A 21,875-nucleotide genomic window follows, 5' to 3' on the forward strand; every position below is an offset into this window, starting at 1 on the left:
ATCTTACTCTTCCACCTCGTGCCACGCGAGTCGATCATTTCGATTTGTTAGGACCGTTCTCGTAACACCATTATCATAATCGTTCTTCTCCCTCTCCTCTTCCTTTTATTTCTTCTTCAATTTTGATTAATATAAATCGGAATAAAATTTTCGAGTCGATAGACTTTTCGTACTTGAAAACTGACGAATTTAATTTCTTTCTTATTCTGTCTTTTTATTTCACGGTGGAGTGCAATCATCGTGTCCCAATAAATACAGAATCCAATCCATGTATCTTCAGTCCGGCTTAGTTACTTCGAAAGAATCCTATACGAGTCACTGATTCCGTTCAGAGGGATCACTGAGATCGAAGACGATCGTTCAGTTGATCGACGAAGAAATACGAACGAAAGATAGAGAGAAAGAGAGAGAGAGAGAGGGAGAGAGAGAGAGAGAGAGAGAATTTTCCTATACGGTCCAGAACGGAAGCTGGGATTCGAGCAATGCTTATTGATACTCCAGAGGCTCTTCCCTTTCCGCGTATCTTCTTTCATCGTGAAAGCAAACCAAGGGACAGGAACGATAAACCAACATTACGGTCTGTCTCTTCCGTCTTTGTCGCTCTTGTCACGCAATAAAACGACGTTTGCCACTCTTTCTCTCTCTATCTCTCTTTTGTTTTTGATCTTTTTTAATTTCTTACCGCTAATGACACCCTCGTATCCATCAACACAACGGCATATATAATAAGATACTCGAACGGATATAATAAGATACTCGTCGTGCTTAATTTATCGTACACATGTAGAAAATACGTTACTCTCGATTATTCACGAGAACTTGTTAGGATAACGGTGAGAAAAGAGAAAGAGAAAGAGAGAAAAAAAGAGAGAGAGAGGGAGAGAGAGAGAGAGAGAGAGAGAGAGAGAGAAAGAAAGAGATAGGAAGAATGAGATGAAAGGACGATTAATATCCAAAGTAGAAAGTAGAATATTCCTTGCATTTTTTTCTCCAAGAAGATTGATTAAACGGTAAGAAAGAGAGAATGGAGAATAGAGTTCTCACTCTATTTCTGTATTTTGTCCTCAGGCATTTTCAAAGCATTTGCCGGCGGTTCTACACGAACCTCCGGCTCCGTTAGCAAAGTGCAGTCTTACGCAGCGCGTAAACGCTAAAATAGAATGGAACGCTCGTCGAACGATATTACGAGACTCCTACTACTATTCGCATGTTCTCTCTCTCTCTCTCTCTCTCTCTCTCTCTCTCTCTCTCTCTTTCTCTTCCCCTCTCTTACTGTCTTTCTCTCTCTTTCTCTCATACTACCTTTCTTCTCTCCGTCATCCTTTTATTATCGCCAGTCCATCGTCATTCTGGTGAACCGTCTCGAAAATTGAGAAGTTAACTCTTTGATGTCCTCTCGACTCGTTGTTAATTGGTCTCTTTCGAAGTAATCATCGATTGGTTCGCAATTCGGTGGACTTTCGAAAAGCTTTTGCTTGCGCTCCGTTGAAACCTAACAAGAAAATTTGATCATTTTGAGGAAGAGGGGAAAGGGAGGAGAAAGAGGAGGAGGAAAAGGAGAAAGAGAAGAAGGAGGAGGAGAGACTCCAAACGTTTCGATTCTCAAAGAATCGATCTTATGTTATATATCTTTCTATTTGTCTGTCGATTAGATTTTTCAAGCAACTTAGAAACCGTTCTTTTTCAATTTTCCAACGGAACTTAGTGTCGAAGAAGAAGAAGAAGAGAAAGAAGAAGAAGAAGAATATCGTTGATCAAATCGGAGGGGAAAATTTCAAAGGGTGCAAGAAATTGAATATATATTTCCGTCTGTTGATCGAACGTTTACGGTGGCTTTGTTTTTAAGCAAGAGTCACGTCTCGTTTCGTGTTTTGTTTCTTCTTCTTTTTTTTTTTTTTTTTCTCTTCCATTCGAGACTTGTGACAGTGAGTAAATTGATCTCCCGAGAATGAACGATGTGAACGGAACTGTGCGTTGGCAGGGAAAAATCAACGGACACAAAATGTCGTGTTTGGATACTTAAATTGACACGAAAGGATCCTCTCGATTTGGATTAAAAAATAGTGTCGAGAGAGATTGCAAGGAGAATGATTGGACAGGAGTTGGTACCGGCTAAGGATCCCGCGGGATGTAACGGAGGATCCTATGCTGATGATCCAAGAAATTTTAGCGAGATCGTATAAGTATAACGATTAAGTGTTTATATAATTATCAAAGAAATCAAATCGATTCGTCGATCGATAACGCAGATCAAAGACAGTGAACCGATAAAAGACAATGAACGATCCGAAGAAAAAAGATACTTTGACCGATAATATCGTAAAAATGTAGAGTGAAACAATTGTCAAGGTCGACGAATCTCGGATCAGTTCCTAATCGAACTTTACCGAATCGTCGACGATAAAGTCAGACGTTCAAGATGCTGGACATATTTCGTGGTTTAAAGAGCCTGATCAAGATCTCACACATACACATCGACACAGCCGTCTTTCGACTACATTACAGCTTAACAGTGATAATTCTGATATCGTTTAGCTTGATAGTCACAACGAGGCAATACGTTGGCAATCCGATCGATTGTATACACAGTAAAGACCTCCCAGAGGATGTGTTGAATACTTACTGTTGGATACACAGTACTTACACTATCACTGCAGCATACAGGAAAAGAGAAGGCTCGGAAGTACCTTTCCCAGGTGTCGATAATTCGAAATTGTATCCGGAATCGGAGAGGAAGGAGTATAGGTATTATCAGTGGGTCTGCTTCATGCTGTTCCTTCAGGTAAATCACTTCGTCACGAGTTTACGAGAGATAGAACGAGGAAGAAAGATAATAATCGTCGTTTAAGAGCCAAGAAAATCTTGTTCTTTTTCCAAAATTGCTTAGACATTTTCAATGAATAGTTTCAAACATATATTTTTGCTCTTGCGACATTCTTCTTCCTATTTTTCTTCCTCTCGTTTCTCGTACACGTTAATATCGTTTTTTACGAACTATTATACGATGACAGAGGGTTAACGACGTAGTACAACGTAGCCCTCTTCTCGTTAAACGATCGATACGCTTTCTAATTTAACCTCGTGTCTTTGCTACGTGCCAATGGCAAGGAAAGCGGATGATGGTTCGCGCAAAGCGGCGAACAAAGAAGCACTTCGAAAAGTTTTTCTATAATCTAAAAGAGCAAACCACGTCTTGTTAAAGACCGTACCAAAAGACCGTACCAAAGTATGGAAATAATATACGTTTAGGATATTTTTGCGAAGGGAGAGTTTAAACGAAGATCGATTAAAACGCCAAAGTTACTCCCTCTCAAGAAGGTTGTGGCTATGCTCGAACGTCTTGTTCTATGCTTACGGAGGCTTATATCTAGTTCATTGCCAAGAGGAAACCCTAAGCATATTAACCCCTTAAATCCCTCAGTGTTATAGTAGTTAGTTCGTCGTCGAGGGTTGATGTCGCAGTCGTCGCCTTGACGTGGTCGATCAAAGACGTTGTTATTGCTCCTTTCATTTTCTTCTTTCTTTTCTTTTCTTTCATTTCTTTTCTTTTCTTTTCTTTTCTTTTCTTTTCTGTCTCTTAATTTCACCTTTTTCATTTTTTTAAAGAAAGTAAAATCTTTCACTTTGAGAATGGAATATACTTTTCTACCGTTCCATGGTTCTGATCATATTTTTGAAAATATTCTATTCCAATTTATCAATGAAGTTATTATTAATATCTCATAATTTATCTTTATTTAATATTGGACGTGTCGACTTTGGAATGATCGATGTACCTATTTAATATTCTTCACTAAATGTTATTTATTTATACATTTAGTCATTATAATTTATTTCGTTCTTTCAATATGTCAAGTTTTGGTATAAGATAAATAACTTCCTTCTCTCTCTCTCTCTTTCTCTCTCTCTCTCTCTCTCTCTCTCTCTGTCTGTCTGTCTGTCTGTCTATCTTTTTTCTCTTTCTTATTATTTCTATCTTCATTTATTTATTTGTCCCTCTTTCTGTATCTTTATCCAACGTAGCTACACTTCAAAGTAAATCCCAACGTTCACCGCAATGAATCTTTTTCCGCGATTCTTCTCCTTGGTTTTCCTTCTTCACAGCCCTCTTCTCTTCGTATCGCATCTTCGTCCGTCTTCTTTGCACGTACCAGCTATTGTTATCCGTCTCTTCGTGGCATCCACTAGCCGCTACTCTTTGTGCGTGTCTTACCACTTTCCATCTTACGCTTCGTTCCAGCCTTTGATCCTACGTAAGAATCGAAAGGGGAAAACCAAAGAGGAGAACATAACAGAATTTTAAGAATAGCAAGAACATCTCGTAACTTTTTCTTTTACCTAGCGATCGTTTAAACAATTCGATCAGTTAAATCGTAATAAATTAAAATGATTTCGTGTCGATCTATATCTAATTGTAACGATTTAATCCGATCGTTCCGATTAAATCGAAAGAAAAAATAAGAGATCTTTTATTTAGAAAGAGAAAAGATTCGAGTTCGTGATATTTAAAGGAAAAAGCAAAAGGATGATCACGCGAAGGGAAAGAACGCGAGATAAAGCTACGTCGGATCTTCGAAAGCTTCGTATTTTCTATTTACATTATATATAGTGGATCAATTTCTTTTCAAATTGTAAAACCAGGAGCTTGGAGATTTTTAGGCCGATATAAAAACTTTGATCCACCCTGTGTATAAATGTATTACGTAGATATATATGTCTACGTAAAATAATGACAATGACCCAAATATTTTGTCTCAAGGGAGCTCGCCCTACTTTCTTATTACTCTTTTCTTTCTCGTAATATTCTCTCTTTTCGCTTTCCAGTCTTTTTTTCTTTTTTCATTTTATTCTTTTCGCGATACAACAGGTATGTCTGGCCGAAGGCCAATTTCCTCTCTCTCTCTCTCTCTCTCTTTCTTTCTTGGGAGAAAGAGAATTAAGCGTGCAACCGTTCACGCACGTTTCTCACTAACGTTAAATCTTCGAATTGCTCGGCACGTGCCATTAAAATCTCCATTAAGACGGTTAAAATAATTCGGTAGAAATTGGAGTGGGTAGAAATTTGTATTAAAGTCGAGACGAAAGGATTGTTATTACGAGTTCTAAATCGAAATATAGGTTTGACGAAAATAACAAATTGCAAGCGAGCCTGCTTGCCACCTGGAGTTTGGTGGATTCGTCAACAAGCTCGAGTGTGCTGTTTGTAAGCATAACTCGAAGACGATTGACAAATTACATTGACCCGTTGGATTTTAGCGTGACAGAATTGATACTTGGAAGATAATATAAGTTATGTGTTCAGCATCGAGGCCAAGGGATGCCCCTCAAGTCCGGCCAGTCTTCTGACGGCTCACTAGTGTGTCCCACGTGTCTGCGTCTCCTCCTTCTCTCTGTCTTCGTTCGCGTGATTGTCCGGCCGTGTTCTTTCGGTCGTTTCGACGTTATTTCCCTTTTACTTAACGTTTTCCGTGTTGTTCTCTTCGACGAAAAACGAAAAGGAGATTCTTGAAAAGAAGGAGACTTTCACTTATCAGAGTGGATAAGAAGAAGAAGAAATAAGGATAAGCGAAAGTTTGGTGAGAAAGAAAGATTTGGCTATTTGCCTTGGCAAGGAAGATGCGTAGAAAGTTTTGGCGAAGAACGCGAAGAATCAGAAGAAGAGGGAGGAGACACGGATGGTCCGTTCTGGTTTGTCCTCATGAGTTAGGAGTGAATTAAGAGAGAGAGAGGGAGAGAGAGAGAGAGAGAGAAGGAAAGATCTAACGTGCTAGCGTATCGGAGACACTTGGAACGTACCTGAATACATTCTATCCATCCGATCTGTTTACGGAAGAACCGGTAAAAGACGGATTTCTTCGACGATATCCAAGAGGACGAACGTCTCCTCGTCTGCAACGTCGGGGAAGAAGGGAAGGGTAGTGCCGTCGAGGTTATTCGTTCGTCAAAGTTATTCCCAAAGGATCACGGACGACATCGAAATAGACCGAAGATGCCGTTGTTGTTGAAGATGATCGATGTTTTCAGTTCGTTGAAATCTCTCTTCAAGATACAGAGGATATCCGAGGACACATTGGTATTTCGACTGCACTATCGTACCACTGTCGCCCTACTGTTAGGCGGCTGTGTCACCTTAGCCTGCAAGAGCATTTCCGGATCGCCCATACACTGCGAGGCTTCCGGTTCCGTCGACAAGGTCGTGCTCGAGACCTTCTGTTGGCTTCACACGACTTACAGTATGGTACATGCCTTCAACTTGAGCCTTGGACAAGCTGTACCTTATCCGGGTGTCGCTAACAGTAAAGGCGAAGGAATCCATGGGCATACTCCTCATCCATTGGTCAAGCAGCACAAGTATTATCAATGGGTCATCTTCTTTCTTTTGCTTCAAGTAAGGAGTCTTCTCCTTGATCTCGAATTTCGATTATCATTATCCTCCTTTTTCTCTCTCGTCCTTTCTCTATCTCTTTTCTTTCTTTTTCTTTCTTTCTTTCTTTCGTACTTTCCATCTTTTTTTTCTTCCTTACTTCGATATCTTCTCGACGATTCAAATCAACGTGCCATACCATTCGTTTATAATCTATCTCATTTTTCCTCCTCTTAGGTATGGAGACAAGTAGGTCGCGCTCGTTCATTCGTTCGATCGAAATCGATATCTCGATGTTTTCGAAGCGTTAACTCGGAACTTTTTCATAGCATCTATAAATAAAGAAGCGAATGCACGTACTCTTCCAAGAGAGGACGATGATGCGAGCATAAGCTTAAATCGATAAGGGTGTATCTCTAGTTAATCGAAGTAGTTAAAGGGATCCCACTGATGCGAGTCTGGCGAGCTAAGCTCGCTGGATCAAACGCTCTTACGATTAAAACGACGATATAAAACGATTCCTTGTGTTTTCTTCTTCTTTCTTTTTTTTTTTTTCAACCGAGCTAAGCTACAAACTATTGAAATAATATTAAAATTTTACATTGTATTATCGATTGAAATTTCGTTCTATGCTTCAGCCGCCAAATTACGAGACCAACGTATACGTACTTACGTACGATCCCCTTAAAAATAGACAGAATCGCAGAATCTGAAGTGGCGAAGCGTAAAATCAGTTTCTCCCTCGAACAATATATTTTAAGTTTAATGTAAAACACTCGAGAGTTCGTGGAATGATAAATTATACAACGGGAGTACTTGCTCGACACTTATCTCAAACATCGGAGATCCCTCGATTTCGTTTTACTATGCGTATCTTACCTCGTCCCTTCTCTACCGGCGCTGGCTACCCCTCGTCTTTATCCCCTTGTTTAGCTAATTTTACTCGCGGCTCACGTGACACACCGTGCGTTGGCTACGCTTCGTCATCTTTTTCTTATTCTTATTCGTGTACGCACACTTCTCTCTCTCTCTCCCTCTCTTTCTTACTTTCAACGCATGTTACGTGTGTTGTACGTTCTCTTACAGCAGAAAGAGGGAGAGGAAGAGAGAGAGAGAGAGAGAGGGGGTGAGAGAGTGAGTGAAGAGGGAAGTCGGAAGACGACGATGTCGGATACTGAAGGAGTAGCCTGTATAAGAGAGAGAGATAGAGAGATATATAGAGAGAAGCTGTAGAGAGATCTATTTTCAACCACGGATTTTCCCCTTTTCTCTTCGCTACTCGCGGACGTTGCCTTGTGCACGATGTGTCGATCCTATGAATCGTATCTTTCGGAGTTCGCGATCTGTAATCTCGATGGTCGTTAATTCCTAACGTCCTGTAATCGCATCAAGGCCGAGGTCAAAGTCCACGCGTTCGTCCTTTCTCGAAGATAGTTTTCGTAGAACGAATGCGAGCTTCTCTTCGAAGATAAAGTTATTCGAAGAGGTTCTTTCTTGGTTAAAGAAAAGTGAAGAAAAAAGAAACAGAAAAGAAAAGAAGAGAATAGAAAAAACAGACAAGATAAGAAAAGATGAAAAGTTATGCTCGTAAAAAGTTATTTCGTTGGTTCTTTCTCTTTTTTCTTTTTTTTTTCTCGCGAATTCGAAAGGAGTAGAGAGAAACGAATGTTTCTAACGATAATATATAAGATACATAAAATGTGTTCGTTTGTTTACGTGGAATTTGGAGTTGGAGAATATGATATCTTCGTGCAACCCTTTGTCTTACTTTTGTCGAGTTATTCTTTCTCGCATAACTTGAGAGAACCACGTTCTCTCTCTCTCTCTCTCTCTCCCTCTCTCTTTCTTTCTTTCTCTTTCTCTCTCCCTCTCTCTCTCTCTCTCTTTTTCTCTATCTCACCGGCTACAAACGTTTCATTCTTTTATCGCATGGCCGCGTGTTTTATTTCGAGCATCCATCAATAGCCACCGGCCGACGTACTTATAACAAAGAGCAGAATGCAATTATGCTAAAAGCGAGGAAGCGTACCCATTCCGCAATCTACGTAAGCAAACAATACGTCTATATTTATAACGAGTAATTTTCTCTTCCCGCCCAGAGAAAAGTGCTGGTCGGCGGGCTGTGGTATTCCCTTCTTCTTTGCATAATCGCACGTTGGAATTATTGAGGAGGAGGAGAAGACGAAGAAGAAGAAGAAGAAGAAGAAATTACCGTCGCGTATCGTAAAACGATTAAAGCTTTCTCTGATATACGAAACTCTACGAGAAGCTCTTTTCCAACATTCTGAAGAGAGAGAAAAGGAAATGTTACTTATTGGATTCATGAAATATTTGTCTAGTGACGTTGTCGCACGAAATCGAGTTATTTACGTTGGCCAGTATGCGGGTAGCAATTTTCCGTAACGTAGCGTAAAACAGATTTTTTAAATCGCGTAATAACGTCTTTTTATATAAACGGTGATCATAAATATCGGTCATCGCGATGACGGAGGTTAGTTATCTTTTTCTTTTTTTTCACTTAAGAGGACGCATTAGTATGCTTAAAAAAATGTAACAGCAACCGTGCGAAGGCGACTGGAAGCAAGAATTCATCGCCTCGAATGTAAAGCTCGTTATCTTTCCACTCTTATAAATTATGATCGTACATGTTCTCTCTCTCCCTCTCTCTCTCTCTCTCTCTTTCTTTCTCTCTCTTTCTTTCCATAGATAAAAATAGTTTGGAGATCAATTATAAAGATTAATTAATGTAGGGCAATATTTGCCGAGGCCGGTGCTGCCGGTCTGCGTGTAAGTTTAATACTCGAGATCGAATATTAAAAGGTGATAGAAAAGCTAGCTGGACCGAGGCCTCTGGCGATAGGCCAAGAAACTTCGTACGTTACCACCACCGGCATCAGGATTTACATCCGCGTCTTTGATCCGATAGGTGCATCGGCATTGCTTCGGAAATCCCGATCGATCAATCTCTCTTTCTATTTCTCTCTTTCTCTCTTTCTCTCTTTCTTTCTTTTCCTCTGTTTTTACCCCTCTATCTTTCTCTTTCTCTCACAAGTAGACAGATTTTGTATCGCAATAATTCTTTCGTTAGATCGATTAAACTCAATGAAATGAAAGAATCGAACGAAGTTTCCAGCAAATCCGAGCAACATCTGGACACATGGAGAGAGTAAGATAGTCATTGGTAAGACGTCTACAGGCTTGTATTCAGATACGAGGAGGTTATTTCGAACATCTCTTATGAAAGTAAGCAGATAGAGTTTGTTGAAAATCAAATCCGCTATAACTCGACAAAAAAAAATCAAATAAGACATATGTTTATATGAAGTTTTTTTTTTATTGTTTTGATGTGTTAAATCCACCCCTGAAATATATTCCACTTATTCTGGAACATCTTGTATATTGTACTGTATAATATAATTATAATATCTACAATATATATAAATGTGTGTATATATAATATATATTGTGTGCATATATGTATACGTAGGTATATCTAAGTTACTATATAAAACATATCTCGTTCGTTCTACCATATATGATAAATGTTTAAAACATTTGAATATGATTTGCAGGCGATTCTCTTTTACACTCCGCGATGGCTGTGGAAGGGTTGGGAGGGTGGGAAGATTCACGCTCTCATGATGGATCTCGACATAGGTTTATGTTCGGAAGTAGAAAAGAAACAAAAGAAGAAGATGCTGCTCGACTACCTATGGGAAAATCTTCGTTATCACAATTGGTGGGCATACAGGTACTACCTCTGCGAAGTTCTCGCTCTGCTGAATGTGATCGGTGAGTAGTATACTGTTGTGTGAGTATATTCTCTTGCTTCCTGTTTCCTATTTTCTACTTGTCCGAAGAAAAAAAGAAAAAAGAAAAAAAAAAAAAACAACAACTAAACAAGCAAAATTTTTTCTCGCTTGATAAAAATCGAAATTGCTAATAACTACGGTTTAAAACATGAAAGTTCAATCTTATTATGTTAATACTCGTGTCATACTTAACTTAAGAGTCTTTCCGGCTCGTTGCGAAATGGAACGCAGAACAGGCTCTCCCTATAACGATGACGGTAATGTCGCGTGGCGATATCGGTAAGACCTAGCTGACCTATTTTCTCAAAAAACGAAACGATACGAGGAGAAAGATAAAGATGAAACTTCTTTTTAAAGTTCCTCGGACAAAGGTGGCCTTTCGTGTAAAAAGGTAGAACCGAGCGATTCTACGAAGGAATTGTGCAGTGGGATGTAAAATAAAAATTTCAAACGGTGCCAGGAGCTCGATTCTTATATTCTCTTTCTCTCTCTCTCTCCATCTTTTCCGCTTTTGAAAGCTTCCATTGTAGCAACTATATTTTTTCTTCGAATCACTTCTTTTTCGTTGAAAGCTACGATCACGATACTTAGCTAACACATAAAGTTTATCAAGAATCTTGTTCTCTTCATTTTCCACAAGAAAAGAGTAATAAACTTGTAGCGATCACATTCTCTCCAGTCATTTGCGTTCCTTTCATTTTCTAGTTACTCACTTTCTTTTTTCCTTTTTCTTCTTTCTTTCTTTCTCTTTTTTTTTTTTTTTTTTTAATTCATTTGATTTTCTTGGATATGTTATATATACATATATGTTTTCTTTTTAAAGACACCCTGGGTACATATCCGATCTCTTTTATATTCTTGTTTACTTTTCCACCTATCTCCCCTCTTTTTCGATCTATTTCTTTTCTTTCCGTTTGTGTCACTCGTCGAAACGAATTTCATCATTCTTCCTCGCGTTTTTCTTTGCACTGTTCACTTATTTTTCTATTGATATTTCTTTTGTCAGGTTATGTAAGTAAAGCCATATATTTGGAGGCTTCACTTTCTATTATTTTCATATATGTTTCGTCTTAGAAAGCCGAATAAGTAAGTATAAACGTATACATCGGCAGATAGAAAAAGAGAACCAGGGAGGGAGGGAGGGAGGGAGGTATCTTAGAATGAATAGGGAGAGTGAATGAACGATTCACAGTAGAATTTGGCAGCGATACAGCTGGCCAGTCGAGTTAACGGAAGACGTACTTACTCAGCTCGATCGTTTTTTAACGAATGAATAAAAACAAGGTTTTTTTCTTAGATCCATATCAAAGTTCTCTCGCTTTTTATTCGGTTACTAGCTCTAAAACTATTTCGAATATACACCAGAAGTATTAATAGTCACTTCGCCTTTTCCTTTTTCCCTCCTCTTACAGGCAATTAACCCCATTTGTGTCTTTCCGAGGAAACACGGGCACGAGACTCGACGGAAGTTTGTGAAACTTTCGTAAAATCCGACAAACAATTTAGCTTTTCTTATACGCTCAACATCGCGATAATCGAGCCTCGTTTGAACAGATCGTGAACTTGAGTCATCGTGTCTATTAACTCGAAAATCTAATTTCTTTGATTCTGCGAACAGCCAGACGTGTTCCAGATGATTATCCTTTTGCGAGAATTTATTTATTGTAAACATTATATGGTATATTTTTTTCCGTTACACATGTACTTAGATATATTTGTATATCCGTCTTTACGTTTAGTATTTTTAAAGATTAAGTAGTTAAGATTGTTTATTATTAGACGTTTCGAGAGTTGAAATTTCCCACGTGGTAGATTCTTGTTAATGATTATCGACCAATCAGAAACGATAGGTTGTTATCCATTTGAGAGCTCAAATACGACGTGTCTGGCGCAGGTCAGATGTTCTTGATGAACCGTTTCTTCGACGGAGCCTTCCTGACTTTTGGCATCGACGTACTTAGGTTCCTCGAGTCCGATCAAGAGGACCGGGTCGATCCAATGATCTACGTCTTTCCACGAATGACCAAGTGCACCTTCTACAAATACGGCGTGAGCGGTGAGGTCGAGAGACATGACGCAGTTTGCATATTGCCATTGAACGTCGTCAACGAGAAGATCTACGTCTTCCTCTGGTTCTGGTTCCTTCTTCTCGGCATATTAAGCTTCATAACGGTATTATACAGGGTCAGTAGATGAGAATCATCGTTTAACGCGTCTGTGGACTTTCATCGATCATTTTTCTTTGGATCTTCGTCGAGTAAAGTTCAACGTTGCGGAGAAAGATCAGTAAAAACAAAGAGAAAGTAAAAGGAAGGTGAAAGTAAATGCGAATGCTCGACGAAAGTCCATGCGTCTCTTAGCTTGACTCTTTGCATTCTTCTTCCTCTTCCTCGTTGAAAGAAGAGAAAGAAGAAGAAGAAGAAGAAGAAGAAGAAGAATATTTTTCATGTTTACTTCTCTCAGTCTCTCTTTCTCTTTTTTTTTTTTTTTTTTCTTTTTTTTACAATTCGTGAAGAAGCCAAATCGATTATTCTAAAGAGATACTCTTTTCTACGATACTTAAGATACATCGTGTAGATTGTAGATATTTAACATAGTACACGTTTAAGCATCAATTTGTTTTTCTCTCATGTACTCCTTCGTTCCTAGCTCCGTGATAAAATTACCAACAGCAGCTTATCAGAAGGTTTTCCCGAGGAATCTGCTAATTTCGTAGCTTCTGGCATGTAGAGATATCCGTGAGATAGGGCACGCAAACGAATTAACCCTTTTCCATTGGAAAACAGACATTCTGTTATATCTATGCTCGTACATATATATCTTTTTGTGTGTATTGATAGTTTCCAGTTTTTAAAGATCATCTTTTCTTCTAGACGATATAATATCTAAGAGAATCAATGTTTTAGTTAACACCATTAATCTTTTCGATGGAATCAATTGGACAATCAGAAGCAGAAAAAAACGAATGTTTATTACTTTGCATTTATTAAGTTAATAAAATTAAAGCCGGAAACTATATACATACATACATACATACATACATATATATATATCAGCCTGTAAACGTAGTAGTCCGAATAAAAAAAAAAAAAATAAAAAAAAAAGAGAAAAAAAGAAAGTAAAAGAAAAGAAAAAAAAAAAAGAAAAAAGAAATGGCATTGTCCATCGTATGATCCACAGATCGTAATCATATTTTCGCCGCGAACGAGGGTATACCTACTGAGACTGAGATTTCGTCTGGTTAGAAGAGAAGCCGTCGAGACGATAGTACGACGTAGCAAGGTCGGCGATTGGTTTCTCCTTTATATGCTAGGCGAAAACTTGGACACCGTAATATACAGGGACGTAATGCACGAATTGGCGAATAAGCTTGCTTCGAGGCATCATCACGGCGTGCCGGGAGCGAAGGGAGAACTACAAGAAGCCTGATCGAGGTGAGTGGCTCTCCTTGTTGTTTTTCTTCTACACGTGGGTTGCGTCGATCAGAGACGATTTAACACAGAGGTTCCCAAAGTTGGACCAAATTGTATATTCCAAAATATTTGACGGGCCAAAAACAGTCTGTTATGGAAGAATACGTTCGAATCGATAAAAAGTTAGACACAAAGGAAAATGTTATAATAATTTTATAACATAATCTTTCTTTATTTATGACGATGAATACTTTTTATTACAATCTGTTTATTAACACGTTTCCAAAACTAAGTAAACAAAAATAACTAAATAATCTCGAATAAAAAAAAAAAAAAAAAAAAAAAAAGAACAAATAAAAAATTCATTAACCTGAAGTATGTAACTCGTGAAATTGTTGTTTTCTTTCAATAATATCATTGTGCCTCGATTTTAAGTCGTTTGAATGTATTCTTGTAACACCGCTTGTAAATATTCATCAGTTAATTTTGATCTCAATTTGGATTTATTAATACTCGTGATTGAGAAAGTTTTTTCGTATATGTAAGTGCTACCAAATAATGAAAACATTTGTTGATCATGTTTGAACAATTTTTGAAAATACAATGAATATAATCCTTCATAAAAATCAATTAAGGAATTGTTGCGTTAAGAATTCTTTGTTTCGATATTTTCCAGTAATTCATAGTCCTTATAAATTCAAGATCGCCGATGATTTGACATTACGTGTCACATTTCTAGGATTTGCGAGCTTCGTTTTGGGAATCCCTGATTTAACACCTTCCATGCGATTTCATCGATCGTCAAAAATTTCTTTTTGTTCTTCGTACGATTTCGTAACTTATCGGCTCTCGTTACATTGATATATACATATCTACTACGTAATGTACGTGAAGATATAAACATGTACGATGATATACGTACATATGTACATACATTCGAGATCGGACGATAGCTCGTTAAAAGTTTATTTTATTTGCATTTGCAACACGTATCTCGTTTGCTCCTTTGAAATCGTAGATACGTGTGCTGATCGATATTTCAACGATCGATATTCTCTAAAATGGAAAGAGAGAGAAAGAGAGATGAGGACGGAGAGGTAAAGATAAAGACGAAAAGAGAAAAGCGATGATTACGACACATCGCTTGGCTCCTATTTAAAGCGTTACCATTCTCTGTCTTAAAATATTCCATCTCTATCCTACGTTATGGTTTTGGTCCTCTTTCTTCACCCTCCTCATTTTGTATTACCATCGAAGATTACGATCCTGCGTGTACAATCCTTATCTCTCTCTCTCTCTCTATTTCTCTTTTCTTCTCTCTCTTTTTCTCTTTCTCTCTATGTCTTTTTCTATCTCTCTCTTTCTTTTGCCTCTTTCGATATACGTGCGTATTCATGCTCACGATGCGGACTTCGATATCGTCCGTGTCCGTAAATTTTCGATTCAACGAGCATTTGACGTTTACGGGTTTCGTCCTATTTCGAGCGGAGACAAGAGAGAATGCATCACGAATTTTTGAACATCTTCATGGATGCTGAAGTGTGTATTACAATCGTGTTCTGCTATCATTCTTTTTTTATGTCAGAGTAATGTAATTTTTCTTAAATATTTATGAAATATTAAATATTATATTAAAAATGATATTTTGTTGATTAATTCGTAGCGATTTATGGCACAATCGGTATTGCGATATCGTTGTTCTATTTTTTTTTATATAAATTAATAATAATTATATATAATTATATATAGATAATAATAATAATAATTATAATATATATATTACAAATTAATTTAATGTATATTGAAAAAAAATATATTAAAAGCATTGAAAGTAACAAAATGGGATCACAAAAGCCGACCGATTGTGTTAAGTGTTTATAATTTTTTTATTATCCAAGAATTTATATTATTTTTTTCTCAAGACTTTATTTATTAATATTCTCAGCCACGATGGACACACATACAGGCACAAAAAATTAATTTAATGTATACTAGTTAAAATTAATTAATTAATCTACATTAATTATTTAAAAATTAATTTAATGTATATTGAAAAAATATATATTAAAAGCATTGAAAGTAACAAAATGAGATCACAAAAGTCTGTGATAAGTGTTTATAATTTTTTTATTATCCAAGAATTTATATTGTTTTTTTCTCAAGACTTTATTTATTAATATTCCCAGTCACGATAGACACACATACAGGCACAAAAAATTAATTTAATGTATATTAGTTAAAATTAATTAATTATTATACATTAATTATTTAAAAATTAATTTAATATATATTAAAAAAACATATATTAAAAGCATTAAAAGTAACAAAATCAAATCACACAAGCCGACCGCTTGTGTTAAGTGTTTATAATTATTTTATTATCCAAGAATTTATATTATTTTTTTCTCAATACTTTATTTATTAATATTAGCCACGATAGACACACATACAGGCACACGCACACACACATACATACACCCACAATACCACTCTTTGTCTTTTGATCTTTGTTCACAGGCTTCCTCGGAGGATCGGAGGATTCCAGCCGCGCCGAGGCTCCTGCGTATCTTCTTGTCCTTCGGAAAAGACGTTCCATCGTCGTCGTCGTCGTTGTCGTCGTCGTCGTTGTCGTCGTCGTCGTCATCGTCGTCGTCGTCGTCGTCGTCGTTGCCGTCGTCGTCTTCATCGTCGTCGTCGTCGTCGTTGTCCTCGTCGTTCTCGTTGTCGTCGTCGGTCCAGGCAAAGGAAGCTCGCGCATAGTCGACATATCGAGGAGAACAAGGGGCAGAAGGTAGAAGAAGAAAAAGAAGAGGAGAAAGAAGCAGAAGAAGAAAAAGAAAAGAAGGAAGAAGAAGAAGAAGAAGAGGAAGAAAAAGAGAAGGAGGAAGAAGGAGAAGAAAAAGAAGAAAAAGAAAAGAAGAAAGAAGAAAAAGAAAAGGAGGAAGAAGAAGAAAAAGAAAAGGAGAAAGAAGAAGAAGAAGAAGAAGAAAAAAAAAATTGAAAAAAGAGGAATCGAAAGAGCTCGCTCGGAAACGAATATATTATTTCCTCCCGTTTGTTGGTCTCTCTTCAGTTCGAAAGCAAGACGATAAAAGTGATTTTTCGATCGATCGAAGAAATATCCTTCGTGATATTGAACGAATTTTGTCGACGATTTTTTGTCAAATATATCTTATAATAACGAAAGAAATGAAAAAAAAAAAAAAAAAAAAAAAAAAAAACAAAGAGAAAATGTTGGTCGAATCGTCCTATAAGCAAATTTTAAATAAGCTACTCTTTCGTAGGATGCTAATCGAGAAAAAGACAGACTGCCGGTGCATAATGCACCACTTTACACGTGCCTTATCGTTCGAGACGATATCGTCGCTAACGACGGACGTACGTACATACAACGTAGTATGTACATACATACATTTAACGAAGAACCACACAATCGATGCGATATCTTCGTAAAAATGAACGGCCTACTTCCGAATCGCTTCGTTCCTTTTTTTTTTTTTCTTTCATTATTTTCTTTTCTTTTTTATTTTTCCGTTTCTTTTTCTTTTTTTCTCTTTTTTTTTTTTTCACGAAAAAATAAAGAGGGAGAAAAAGAAGATAAAAAAAAAAATGTTCTCTTTAGTAATTAACGCGTGCGTGTTCGTGGTGACGCAAAATGATCTAGATAGGAAGAGGATACTAGGGTGTTGTTGGCACCGGTCCACTGAACAGCATCGCGAATTAGAGATTCGGATCTGGCAGGTTTAAAGCTTCTCGCGAGAAACGTAATCGTCTAAGCAACGAAAGCGAGATAATAATGCTCGCCGAATACGATGATGTTTACGAGTGTAAGATTATCCTATACGTTTTTGCGTATTGGTTGCGATGTAACGAAAGGAAAGATAAGAAAGAAAGAAACGAGGGGGAGAGAAGAGAAAAAGGAATATTAATATTAATAATAATAATAATAATATAATAATAATAATAATAATAATAATAATATAGTAATAATAATAATAACAACAATAATAATAATAATACTTGAAACCCGTAGAGACGGGTACGTAACATACACTGCCATCGATTGATATGAATGTCGAAGGGAAAGTGAATCTCGCTGTACCTGTCTTACTTTGCTCCGATAAATGCGAGATAACATCATAAAATAAAGGGACGTTGTCTTTATGTCAACGATATATATGTATATACTTATACGTGTAAAGTGTTTCACATAATTTTGCCAGTTGAAATTGTTACTTCCTTCATTTTGTGATAACATAGAAAAAATTATTCTTTTTCGTAACGACGTACGGAGAATTATAAGCACATATTTTATAAACTGATAGAGTACATTGAGAGGGATCGAAAAAGTTGATGAATGGAAAAAATGTTGATAATGAAATAAATCATTTCATTCTCTAGAAGTGATATGTGTTAGATTATATGTCTGTTAGTAATAAGTGAATTTAAATATATTAATTAAATGTTCTCTTTCAATAAGTACGATCAGATTTGTGTGTTTATAATTCTGCAAACATATCGCATGCATGTATAAATAGATATGTACATATCCTTACGTAACATTCATACATACACACACACACACACTCATGTTCGTAATAATTCATTTCCTTCACAGTTATATTTGAAAGAAAAAAAAAATGAAAAAAGAAACAAAAAAAAAAAAAAAGAAAAGAAAAAGCGTATAAAACCCGTTAGATTTTTAGGACTATCATTCTCACGTTGAAACTCGCGGTAACTAGCTACGTTTAGATAACGATTTTGCGATACGCAAGCGTCGAATAAATAACGAGTTTGGATATTCGAAGAGTCGGCAGTACTTCGGAACGTTTCTTACACCGGGTGCCAGCGATGTTCCTCACCATATTCGGAAGTGAGGCCGAAGAAGAGGACCCGAGAGACCGGTCCGCATTACTTCCGTCAAAGAGGAGAAGAGAAAAGAAAAAAACGCGAAACCTTTACGAGCATCAACGAACGAACTTTAGACGTCGAGTCTTGAACCTTACCTCTTCGTATATCCTCTCTATATTTCTCTTTTTCAGATACCATCGGTCATCTCAGCTGGCGCGTCAGGTTGGTAGAAACTCGCTTTGAACATAGGTGCTACATACACTTTCTTGCAACTCGGACGAAAGTGAACGCATCTTTACATCTTTCCTTGAATATATATATATATACATTCAAGAGAAATTTCACGCAACCGGTTGTTTGTTTTCTATTTTTTCTTCGAACAGCTTGAAAGTTTTTTTCTTTTCTTTTTTCTCTTTTGAAAGGTGAAAATATGACAAATCAGAGTCATAGTTCGATTTTTTTGGAATTTTTATTTGCAATATTTCTTTAATCAACGACTAAAAAAAGTCTGACAGGCTAAAATAATATTATTCATAATTTTTCAGTAAAGTTTTGTTTCATCAAACGAATTTAATGGATCTATGAGAAACTGTCTCGTCTGTTGATGCATGTTAATTCATTATCGGATAAATTCTTTTCACAGTTTAACGTGAGGTATTATATCCAGCACGGGTTATATTTAAAGAGAGCATTATCAACTTCGAGCACATCGAAAGTATATACCTTTGATGCTATTTTCTGTCATAGGCAGTCACTCGGAGAAAAAAAGAAAGAGAGAGAGAGAGAGAGAGAGAGAGAGAGAGAGAGAAGCTTATTGGAATTTTTCAATCGATTTCTTTCTTTTTTTTTCAGTGTCGAGGCGATACCATCTTATTCCATATTTTTACAAGATGATAAAGAGAATCGAGTGAGAACGAAGAAGATAAATTACTGGAGAGGAAGTTTCCGAAAGAGGAGGAGTAGCCGAAAGATTAAGTGGGTCGATTAAATTAAAACGAAAATCGCTACTCAAATTCTACTTGAAAAAACGATCCAACTTTGCTACTTGATAAAACATATCGATATTTTATTCTCTCTCTCTCTCTCTCTCTCTCTCTCTCTTTCTCTTTCTCTCTCTTCTATTTGTACGTATTACGTATAACTTGAACGACAAGAATTCGATTTTACCTTGCAAAAGTTATTACTTGTAATCTACACGTTAAGTTCGCTGATAAACGATCAAACTACTTTTTAACATATCTATGTATAACGTAATGAGAAGTCAAGTAAATTTTTAAGTAAAGAACACGCGGAACATATTTATTCTTTAAATTAAAGATTTCCCATGTTCTTTATTTAAATTTTCATCTACGTTTAAAATATTTTTATACTTGAAAATATTTTCAATTTTTCTTACTTTAATCTCGTAAAGATTTTTAGATTTTCAAGACAAAAATTTAATGAAATACTTTGATATGTAATTATTGAAAACGACTTGAACATTTTTACGAGTTAATCTTTTTCTAATTAATTTTATTGGTTCTTTGCTTTTCTTTTTCTTTTTCTTCTTTTTTTTTTTTTTTTTTTTGTTGCGAAATCTTAAGACGAGATTCAGATTTGAAAGTATATTGGATTTGAAAGCGAGACGCGCAAGTTTTTCATTTACTCTCGTATTCCTTCGAAGGGAGTAAGTAAATGACTCCGGTTTAACTATGCGTTCTCTTCTCTCCCTTACGCACGTTATACCCTAAAAGAAGAAGAAGAAGAAGAAGAAGAAGAAGAAGAAGAAGAAGAAAAAGCATCAGGCATTCACATACGTACGACTACGGAGCGGTACTTTTATCGCGTTCGCCGGTTGCGCGCGTGTTTGCATGTTTTTGCACTTACCCGCTTACAAGCCTTACATACATATAGTAGCCACTCTGACGCGGATATATTATCTCTGTAGTAACGTAACGTTCGCGTGAACGCAACGCGTTGATATTCGCGCGTTTTTGCACCTCGTCTATCCATTTGGATTTCATTCGTTTGCAGATCAGAGGTCAAAAGCTATGAACGTCAACGTTCAACGATATAAAATGAAGATTTTTATTGCCAAGATTTAAAATCTTTCTTGATCCTTCGTTGATCCTTCTTTGATCCGTTGAATTTACAATCGATTAGATATAGTTAACGATATCTTTTTTAAAATATTCATCGTTCTGATTATAGAAAGATAATCTTCTCGATAAATATAATTTCTTCGCGTCAACTTACAAATTTTGCTTTTAATTAATTTTTCAAAATGAAATCAAGACGTTGTCAAAGCTTTAATACTTTTATTCCTTTGTCGATACAAATTGACGTGAAACTTTTATTTAAATCTTTAATAAAAAATACATTTTTTATCTTTTCTTTATGATGTTTATTATATTAAATGATCCTCTCGATTTACTCTATCCAAGTTCCTATATCAATTTACAAAACTTGTTCGATTGATTTTTCGAGAAGTAATCGGAACGTGAACCTTTGATATTTCGATCCTTTCTAGATAAAATCAACATTATCCTTTCGCTGAATTTTTGATACATCAGTTTTTAATATCTTTATTAAAGATTATGATTTTCATTACACGAAAAGATCTTCTAGATTTATCAAAATATCGATCAGACTTTCTATATCAATTTTCTAACTGGTTTGAATGATATTTCAAAAAGGAAATGAGATCTCGTAATCTTTCGATGAATTTTTTTAAAGATAAGGTTTTTTATTAAATAAAATTGGCAATACAGTTCACACTCTTTCTTCATCAGTTTACAAATTCGTCTGTTCGATTTTTCAAAAAAGAGATTGATATTTCGTGATACTTTGATATTTTCAAACTTCGTCGATTAAAATCGATGCGAACTTTTATCGTACTTTCGATAAGAAATCAATTTTTCACTTTTTCCTTAAAGATTACGACTGTTCTATATTACTTAAAAGAATCTTCTAGATCGGCCAAAATGTCGGCGTAAAAGTTAAGCATGTAAGACTGATTTTTCGAAAAGAAATCGAGACATTGATCCTTTTGGAGACAGGACGGTATGTCCATCTTTAATAAGAGAGATCTCGGATCGATCGACTGGTCTGATCGATGTCGAGAAGGGATCAAAGATGGTAGGAGGATTTCAACAGAGACAAAAGGACAAAAGAGAAAGAGGGAGATAGAGACAGAGACAGAGAGGGAGAGAGAGAAATAGTGAAAGGAGAAGAAGAAGAAGAAGAAGAAGAAGAAGAAGAAGAAGAAGAAGAAGAAGAAGAAGGAGAAGAAGAGAAGAAGGAGCGGGCGTGGGCGCCCAAGGCCTTCTGCTCGCCATTTACGGTCGGTCAAAGCCGGACATCAGAAGGAAAGAAAGGCGAGTGGGAGAAAGAGAGAATACGAGCGAACGAACAAGAGAAACAGAGAGAGAGAGAGAGAGAGAGAGAGAGAGAGAG

At 36.5% G+C, this 21,875-nt stretch overlaps 2 protein-coding genes and 1 long non-coding RNA gene across 4 annotated transcripts in view; 2 read left to right on the forward strand and 1 right to left on the reverse strand.

Annotated features, from left to right (window-relative positions):
* The window catches only part of LOC122629613 (innexin shaking-B-like), an 8,450-nt gene extending 6,735 nt beyond the window's left edge, over positions 1-1,715 (forward strand). The window contains exon 5 of the mRNA XM_043813208.1: positions 1,653-1,715. The gene's annotated coding sequence lies outside the window, so the exon portion shown is untranslated. The remainder of the gene's footprint in view (positions 1-1,652) is intronic.
* Positions 1-5,922, reverse strand: part of LOC122629614 — a 23,425-nt gene extending 17,503 nt beyond the window's left edge. The window contains exon 1 of the long non-coding RNA XR_006327310.1: positions 5,797-5,922. This is a non-coding gene — a long non-coding RNA (uncharacterized LOC122629614). The remainder of the gene's footprint in view (positions 1-5,796) is intronic.
* Positions 1,857-16,466, forward strand: LOC122629610 (innexin shaking-B). 2 transcript variants are annotated; one of them, XM_043813205.1, is made up of 5 exons: positions 1,857-2,782; positions 9,937-10,156; positions 12,071-12,360; positions 13,357-13,610; positions 16,107-16,466. In XM_043813205.1, exons 1-4 carry the CDS (start codon positions 2,420-2,422, stop codon positions 13,603-13,605), a joined length of 1,122 nt encoding a protein of 373 aa, XP_043669140.1. In that variant the 5' UTR covers positions 1,857-2,419; the 3' UTR covers positions 13,606-13,610; positions 16,107-16,466. The 2 variants fall into 2 exon arrangements, with proteins under 2 accessions (XP_043669140.1, XP_043669139.1); XM_043813204.1 differs by lacking the exon at positions 1,857-2,782 and adding an exon at positions 5,990-6,388.
* The last annotated feature ends 5,409 nt before the right edge of the window (positions 16,467-21,875 follow it).

The sequence above is a fragment of the Vespula pensylvanica genome, chromosome 5, assembly GCF_014466175.1.
Source record: "Vespula pensylvanica isolate Volc-1 chromosome 5, ASM1446617v1, whole genome shotgun sequence".
NCBI classification, from domain to species: Eukaryota; Metazoa; Arthropoda; class Insecta; order Hymenoptera; family Vespidae; genus Vespula; species Vespula pensylvanica.

What these genes read in the sequence shown, in the direction of transcription:
- LOC122629610 (XM_043813204.1), top strand. Translation starts at nt 5,990, where the DNA reads ATGCCGTTGTTGTTGAAGATGATCGATGTTTTCAGTTCGTTGAAATCT. An exon ending in CGCTCTGCTGAATGTGATCG is followed by an intron (nt 10,157 to 12,070) that starts GTGAGTAGTATA and finishes TGTCTGGCGCAG; the next exon opens with GTCAGATGTTCTTGATGAAC. An exon ending in TCATAACGGTATTATACAGG is followed by an intron (nt 12,361 to 13,356) that starts GTCAGTAGATGA and finishes TATGATCCACAG; the next exon opens with ATCGTAATCATATTTTCGCC.